Source organism: Amphiura filiformis, chromosome 4 (assembly GCF_039555335.1).
Source record: "Amphiura filiformis chromosome 4, Afil_fr2py, whole genome shotgun sequence".
NCBI lineage: Eukaryota > Metazoa > Echinodermata > Ophiuroidea > Amphilepidida > Amphiuridae > Amphiura > Amphiura filiformis.
In genome coordinates, this window is record NC_092631.1 from 15,711,384 (window position 1) to 15,720,278 (window position 8,895).

At 37.5% G+C, this 8,895-nt stretch overlaps 1 protein-coding gene across 1 annotated transcript; it reads right to left on the reverse strand.

Moving 5' to 3' along the window:
* Positions 1-413: 413 nt before the first annotated feature.
* Positions 414-5,315, reverse strand: LOC140150004 (retinol dehydrogenase 11-like). Its single transcript, XM_072172006.1, has 6 exons — positions 5,279-5,315; positions 3,876-3,982; positions 3,462-3,597; positions 2,554-2,760; positions 1,603-1,810; positions 414-606 (listed from the first exon to the last, which is right to left on the reverse strand). The coding sequence occupies exons 1-6, from the start codon at positions 5,313-5,315 to the stop codon at positions 414-416; spliced, it is 888 nt and encodes a 295-aa protein (XP_072028107.1).
* Between the last annotated feature and the right edge of the window lie 3,580 nt (positions 5,316-8,895).

An 8,895-nucleotide genomic window follows, 5' to 3' on the forward strand; every position in this document is an offset into this window, starting at 1 on the left:
GGGATCTACGCCTATGATATTACTATACTAACCCTAAACATCTAAGGATTTGGCTGAAATAGGACCCCTAAATGGCGATGCCTTCTGAAAATGTACCCCTTTTTTCATAAAGACGTCGACGATGCTGTGTGGTGAAAAACATACCCTTTAAGACGTTTTTCTTGGACGAGGTAGGTAGCAAGTCAAGTAGTGAGTGACCCCCGGGCCCTAAAGCGCATACACACGATACACTACTACTAATAATAATATCTATATAATATCCGATAATAAATGAACATTGCCTCTGACTATGTGGTTCCTATGCAGATGATTATCGGTAAAAAATATCGCTCCAGGGCTGACTCTTATTTCCACATTTATTTCCACAAGTGATGCATCTACATGTAGTTCAAATGAAAATGTTTAGATGAGTTTTACAGGCAAAGACCAGTTGCTTGGCAACTAACATCCCATAATTTCTTTGCCAATCCGTCGTCACGAGCTAATTCGGACTCCTTAGCTACACGACAATTGTCAAAATAACGCCCTGAAAGGTGCGTTATAGACTCCTCAAGAGTGCAGTAAATGGTCGTTTGTGCTCCGGCTCTCTCATTACTTCCCACAAGCCTGCAAAAAAAGACAACATAATAAAGGTCTGTTATTTATTGCATTAGTTTAAAAGTACAGTTTGATTTTATTCAAGAAAAGGAAAATGGAAATATGCTAAATTAATCTCTAGGTTGTAATTATCAGCCTGGTCCGCGAAGAAATACGTCACAACCTATTGACGAGTAAATAGCGCCATCATTGACGATTTCGTCGGTTTCCGTTGTATTCTGGGATATAAAAGGTACCGTGTGTTTCCTTGTGTATTTGTCGCATTTGAAGAACGTTTTCGACACTTAAAATGCTCAAAATAGCATTGTTATACAAAGCACGACGTCACAAATGTGACCATTGTGCGCTTGATAATTGAACGAATTGGGAAATGCTTTACACATGCGTGCACGCAAGTGAAAATTACCTCACCTTAGCAGTGCTCTTCTGGTAAGTAAAACACAATTTCCATAATAATGCAATTTGATGGTAGCCCGGCCCATTTTAAAGGTATGAAGCCACACCCAGTCAGCATGGTCCGTTGGGACTACATCACAGGTCACCGTTGGTCCCGGGGTTGTGTGTATCGACAGTCATATAAAATTGGGAAGTGTTTCCCAGTAACGTAGCGTCTTAGAGGCAGGGCCCCCAATCGATTTGAAAGTTTAGAAAATCCCGTAGGAAAATTGCCAAAAAACTGTTTGTGTCCCCAATCATACCCGGTGCTCCCCATCATGATCGGTGCCCCTCCCGATAGGATGACTCACGTTAAGCCACTGGTGATTTTTCCTCTTGGCTTGCTTCAGTCCAAATCAGCATTTGACCCATTTCAGCATTAATCTGAAATGTCTACAGTTTTGTCAAGTAGGACTAGACGCCAATAAAAACTACTGAACGGGGGGGGAGTGACATGTTTGACAGAAAATACACTCGCCGGTGAATTTTGTTTGTCGGGACATTCACAAGTTCGAGCACCCCTGCCCATCCGAGAACCTGACCACGATTCTGGCTTTTATGGATACTTACCAATAACGAATGATTAACTTCCAGTAAAGTATTATAGGTATGCGAGTTGCCTCCCTGTACGTCGCAAACATACTAGATAGAATAATACCCGGATGTACGCAGTAGGTAGTTACGCCAGATCCTTCAAGCCGTCGTGCAAGTTCTTTGGAGAATAGAACGTTGGCAAGTTTGCTTCTATTGTACTCTCGTAGACCAGGATATATGCGACCTGTAATATAACGTATTTATATTAATTTGCTAGTTCATTGGGGGCGAAAGTAGATCGGTGCCCCTGACCAAGTGTGTGCACGGTGCAGAGGTATTGAAAGCCATAGACCTACCGAATAACTTACAAATAGTGTTTCAGATCAAATTTATTTCTTGTTTTAATGCACTTTATGTTAATAAAAAATGTTTGCATCTTGAAGATTCGTCACTAGCTGCAGTGACGTAGCTAGGGATTATGGCGCCCAGGGCCAAGAATACAAAATACCCCTCTTCCTAAGACTATTGGACACGGGCTCGCAAGAATGTGCATAAATACCACTAATTTGGTATAATCAAGTTAAATTAGGGTCTTTCCAATAACAGTCTATTTTTGTGTTGAAGGGGGCATTGGGAATTTCACCCGATACGCTAATGGGTCATATGTAAAATGTGTACTGCTTTAATTTATCGGTCACACAACGACCATCATGTCATACAGTTTGATCAGCTCATAATCGGCGGGAATTGTTAGGCTTTTATCACTACCCCGAAAAGTAGACCCACATTAAAAGTGTCATAGTTTACCAATCTGTTCTCTATTGTGCTTTGAAAATTAACAACGCATTGGACTTGAATGAATAATTTGAGATGCTTCTGGCATGACGTCACAAGGCAATTCTCGAAAAAATATCTAGATATTAATCCGCGATGCTACAAGGCCCGCCGATTACGAGCTGATCAAAGTGTAGAAGCCAACGCACTTACCTTCTTCGTCTTTCTGAGAAAAGTACAAATCTCCTGGTTTCACGAGTCTATGACGATTAGACGAAACATTAACAATACGACTTGGAGCACTATCTTTAATTTTATCTAATAATAACATGGAAAGCAGAAAGTGTCCAAAGTGGTTTACAGCAAAAACCATATTATAGCCTTCTTTGGTGCGATGACCCTTAGCTGCTTTACCGATTCCTATCAAAGAAGAAAGTAAAATAATGTTATTGCTATCATCATCTTCATCACTCCCTCCTCTTCATATCAACAGTAAAAGTGGATGCAGGGGGACAAGCCCTCCTACACAAAAATAAGATGACTGACGATTTTTAGGCGATTTCGAAAAGAGAGGGATCCTTCGTGCTCCCTATGAATGGCAACTAGAGCCGTATTTGCTCTAAAGTGTGGGCACCGGAATAGAGGCCGTCAGCGTGACGTCATATGCCGCCATCTTGTGGGTTCACACTGTGATGGTCGTTCGATCTCCATGCGTGAACAGGAAAATCACTGCGTTGATGTGCGATAACAGCTGCGCGGCAAGCTGCGCCCTGCGCGTAGTGTCTGACGCATGGACACTCAGATCATTTGTACCCACAAGATGGCGAAAGGCTGACGGCCTCTATTGTTTTCTTTTTCATAAGTGGACTCCCTCTTTCGAAAACCCTTTCTTCCCCTGTGACAGCAATAGCAGGAGCACATGTATATTACATTTTTGGAGATCATTAGCCAGTGGCCCGGGCAGTGGCCCTTGATAGTTTTTTTTTTTTGAAGATTTTGGAACGTTTCCCCTATCGTAACTTACTCTTCTATGATTTACAATGTTATAGCAATATAAGATATGTCAATACGTAAGTCTGGTCCTCTAAACTTTTTAAGTTTAGCATTTAGCATAATTTTACCTGCATTATTAATTAGATAATGAATTCTTGATTCTTGTTTCAAGACAGTTTCGGCAAATTTTCGGACGGAATCTTGATCGGAGAGTTCCAGTGGAATAAATATTACGTTGCTGCTTCCAGAGCGTCTTTGAATTTCCTGAAATTAATAAAGGTAAGATTTGTTTTTTGTTTTTTTCAAAAAAGGCGTCGCAATACGAGGCTTCGAGGGCAGCAATTTCAGGTTAGGATTTTTCTTAGTACCCCATCACCCCAATGTCAAAAAGAAATCTACGCCACTGTGCATTTCTGAAACATCAAAACACTACGTGGAAGTGAACATTATGCGAGCCGTAGTTGGAACAAAAATGGCAGAAATGTCCATTATCCTATAATCAAGCCGTTAAATACCGTATTACACATCCCGATTCTCCCTACCTTGACTGCCTCTGTGGCTTTCTTTGGATTTCTGCAGCCGATAATGACTCTTGCTCCACGACGTGCAAAATCAATGGCAGTTTCTTTGCCAATTCCAGCATTTCCACCTGACATATAAGAATACTTATACTGCTAATTACAAAATACTATATACTACTCATAATGAAGGCTATAATAACAAAACAAACAAACAAACAAACAGATAAATAAACAAACAAACAAACAAAAGCTTTGAAAGTTGATGTCATGTATTGATAATTCGCATCCCTAAAATTCTCCATATTTGTTGCCAAAATTTTCACTTTCTTGTTGAAAAGGTTAATTTGTTAAAATATCAATATCATTTAAAGCTCAAAATGTCAGCCTACTGTTCCACTTAGGATGAGGGGTCAATATTTACTCTTACTACAATAATATTAATTTATTTATATTTGTGTGAATGAACGAATGAATGAATGAATGAATGAATTATACAGGGAATGGCAGAATTCAAAATAATTGTTTCAGAGGAATATTTATTATTCCTCTGAAACAATTATTGACAATATCATGACGTTACCATGATTACAAATCAGAAATTAGAATTTTCCCAGTTTTTTTCCTAACAAAATTTAAGGGGTCTATTGACAGGCACACGTGTGCCAATTTATGTAAGTGTCTCCGGGGCAATATTATATTGAATTTATTATTAATTTGGCTTCTCTTATTTTGTTGTGCAACATGCTTCATCAAAGACGCGCCAAGAGGGTGACACTAAATTCACGGTTGTTCTATCAAGCACGCAAACGAATGACAAATACCGTTGGTTTGCTAGCTAGAAAATGACGCCGTTAGTTTTACGAACTTTGTCTGTTCAATGAGAGTATAGCGCGCCCCCAATACATCTGGGCACAAACCACTCGAAAACGATCCGGTTTATGAAATGGCGGACGAGTATTTCCCATCAGGCACCAGTGATATGTTTTTCAAAGAAAGTCTATTAAGTTAATTTAAAAATGACTTTTTGCAATAGTAATGTCGAAATTAGGACTTGCTGTCAATAATACGAAGGAAATGCGTGAATTAACATGTCTGATGTAGACGAACCGTGTTTGCTTCAAATGTATTTGATAAAATTCCATATATTGGGGTAGGATTCTATATATATGATGCAGCCGGGTGCGCCCCGCGGTCACCGTTGTATCACCAACAGCTACAAACTAGCTTTATATAGCTGTAGTTTCAGTCGCTGGAGCTCCGCACTTCAGACGATAAAACGAAAGGCATGTAAACCTCAAAGTGTATACACTTGATACATTTAATATTTGACCTTTTTTTTTTTACAACGAAACGGTATACGAAATATACCAGCTTATTATTATTATTATCATTACCATTAGTTATGGATTCAATTGATCACCTACCTGTAATAATCGTAGTTTTTCCATGTAAACTTGTCATTATGTGGTCACAATGTCGCCTATAAAACCCGCCATTATATTTGAAACGACAATATAAGATATAAAGAACGGAAAGGAAAAGAAATGCACCTAGCAAGAGGAGGAAAATAGACATGGCTGCTGTTTTTGGTATACATGTACATATACATGTACATAATTAGTAGTATTATGACTCAGAATTGATGTGAAGATCCACTCGCCAGTTATCTGATTACTAGAAATTAAACCAAATACATGGCCAATGGATCTTCCATCTGAGACGGGGAAAGACTCAACAGAAACAAACGGAGAGCAAAATATAACTTCACAAATAAACTTTAATTTCTCATCAACAAAGTGATCACAATAATATAATAGATGAGCGAAACATTCTTAGTTCATCCTCCGACTATGGCTGGCTGACAACTGCCCCGAATAATAGTCCGGGGTAATTGAGGAGAGAACGCCGCGGAGCGATATATATTTAAATTAGCTATGGCAAGCAAATAGCGTCATAACACACGCCCTGCCTTTCTTGAATTGGCGCCTGACAATTCTAATTTAATAATATAACTTTAAAATAGCAATTTGAATTGATCAACCTATGATTTAAAAATATATATATCTTTCTAACACAAACTTTAACATCAGACATAACATTCATCAAGTAACTGCATGACTAATAATTAACTGCATCTTTTTAATCTGAAACATGTAACTCCAAAACACGATTGGATAGGGAGAAAATTATTTTTAAAAACAACATCTTTTAAAAATCTTAATCTCGTACAGCAGACAAGGAAAAAGGGGGAAAGGGATGACAAACTAACACAATTCTGCAAGACATCGACCAAGACCTTGCACAATCCCCAAACTGGGCATTTACAATGTCAAGTTCCATGTGTTTCAGAAAGTGCGAAGATCTTACTCTACACCTTAAACTACACCTTAAAATTAACCCTAGAGTTCATAATCTTGAATCGCTGAATCCATGGCCAGTAGATCCACCGCCGTCGATTTGAACCCATTCGCTGTACTTGACGCTGATCTTGACGTTGAACTTGACACTTGCGTGATGAACTCGACACTCAATTTGTCGGTGTGATTCAGATCATGTTTTCCATAAAATTTTAAACATGACGTTACAAGAATTGTTTTTTTTGCAATTAGACGATAACTGATGACGGATGTCAATATAAATAACAGAAGAATTAATTTCTTCATATAACTGCAGTTTTCAATGCACCAACATTGTGAAATAAGACGCAGTTCCTCCCGTAGATACAGTACTTGACGAACACGACGAAACAATTCCACACGACGAAATTGCACTTAGACATTCAGATCTGAAGACAAATAGCTGGATAATATTTGATTCAGAACATAACGGGCTTACATGAAAATCGTATGCAAAGTTCCATATGGAAAAGGGTTTTAAAGTTGCGCACCATACTTTGCATAGAATGACGTCATGTATCAGGTCACAGTTAATAAACCCGTATAATATTTCTTTATTTCTGAATCAAATCTTATTCTGGAATCACACACATATTGTACTGACGAAAATTCACAATCATTTCAGAATCACACATATTGCATACCAACTGGAACAAAATTCTTCTGTGTCAAGTTCAAATCCAAATGCACCTATTGTTCAGATGATTGACCACGAAAATGACCGAAGAACTCCATACTCCATTCAGCACGACTCGAATTCTCTGAAATATAAACTCAAGCAAAATACACAGTATAAGTATAACACATACATACTATCTAATTTAGCATATTTCTTAATTCCATAATCATAAGAATACCGTATACCATATATAATATAACATGAAATTTCATCATAACATAACACACGCTGCCTTTCTTAAATTTTTCACAAATTTTGAAAAATTAACACAGCCAAAATTCCATAAACACGCAATTTTCAATTCAAAAATTCATAATTGAAATTACAATCTGCTTTATTCTTCACATAATTTGAAAAATGAATACATCCAAAATTCCATAAACACAGTTTTCAAAAATTCATAAATTACAATCTGCTCTATGCACAACATTAGTATTACAAAATTTAATTGCAACACATTCATCTGCTTTTGCCAGATATCTTCACAGGATTACTTTTCAAAAATTCCAAAGCAGCTGGGTTTAAATTATCAACAGGCTCCCAAGTATTTCTAGAACTTGGGAAATCACGCCACTTGATAAGATACTGAAGCTTGTTGTCCCTGTACCTACCACGTAAAATCTTCTCTACTTCATACTCACTACTTGTGGTAACAGGAGTCAAAGGTAGACCCGGTATCAATTCAATATTGCTATAAATAATAATACCAAATTAACTTACCTGGGGGTTGGTTTTTTCCCACCAGGGGCAGCTGACAGCCAGTCACAAATAAACTTTAATTTCTCATCAACAAAGTGATCACAATAATATAATAGATGAGCGAAACATTCTTAGTTCATCCTCCGACTATGGCTGGCTGACAACTGCCCCGAATAATAGTCCGGGGTAATTGAGGAGAGAACGCCGCGGAGCGATATATATTTAAATTAGCTATGGCAAGCAAATAGCGTCATAACAGTAGGCATATGCCGTACCCGGGGTCACTCGAACTTGGACAGTGACCTTCGCTTGAACTGGTCAAGTTCACACAGACAACAAAACAAAGTTCAATGCACAAAGTAGCACAAACACAATTTTTGTGGCTATTATCAAAAACTCCGGACAACAAACACTGCTCTGTGAAACCCAAGGTTTACAAAAATGTTTAGCAATTTCATGGGATATATTACTGTGTGGACCAACAGTTTATTTGAAAATGTCATCAAAATTTTACACCTAGCCTGGCTTGAGCATTTTTGTTTGAGCCTGGTCCCATCAGGACCCAAGCGTGTCTCCATACGGAGCGACCGTTTAAACAAACAAACAAACAAACAAACAAACAAACAAACCTAGTAGTTATCTATCATCCGAATAATTTGATTTATAGAACTTCCATTCGCCCATATCTCAAATTAATATAAATTTAGTTACTTTTCTGTATAAATAAAATGTTAATTAATTAATTAAATAAAAATGCCAAATTTAAAGAGCAAATATGCTAGTCTTGTTAAAGATCTTGCCGAAAAGGGGCTCAAAGTTGATGTGTGCTTTTGAAATCTAAAACTTTTAAAAGCGTAAGAAAAACATTGTCCTGTATTCATCTATATATTGTTCCAAATCTGAGCCATCATGGATTGATCCACATCTGTTTAAAATATAATCTCTAATTTAAAGTTTAAACCTGCGAATAAAGAATTGTTTTCTTACTCTTCCAAGTTCTTCTTTCTCAAAATCTTTTTGTTTTGGCCAAAAATAATCATAAGCAAAATTAATGCTTTCAGAAAAAGTTGCGCTCATCAAAATGAATGTCAAGTTATGCAAAGAAGTGTTTTGTAACTCCTAAATTGATTTTACCATTTTTGAAACACCGGCTCAGCAAAACCTTCTTGAAAAACCCCGTACATGACAATGAATCATTGTTTTATACTGAAGATGATTACATGGGTGACTGGGTTATCGTATACATAAAAATCAAAGACAAACCAAA

Excerpts from the sequence above, each read along its gene's own strand:
- LOC140150004 (XM_072172006.1), bottom strand. The coding sequence starts at position 5,315 with ATGACAAGTTTACATGGAAAAACTACGATTATTACAG. Across the intron at positions 2,761-3,461 it reads TTATCTAATTAATAATGCAG|GAATCGGTAAAGCAGCTAAG; the intron begins GTAAAATTATGC and ends CTTCTTTGATAG. Across the intron at positions 607-1,602 it reads AAGTTAATCATTCGTTATTG|GCTTGTGGGAAGTAATGAGA; the intron begins GTAAGTATCCAT and ends CTTTTTTTGCAG.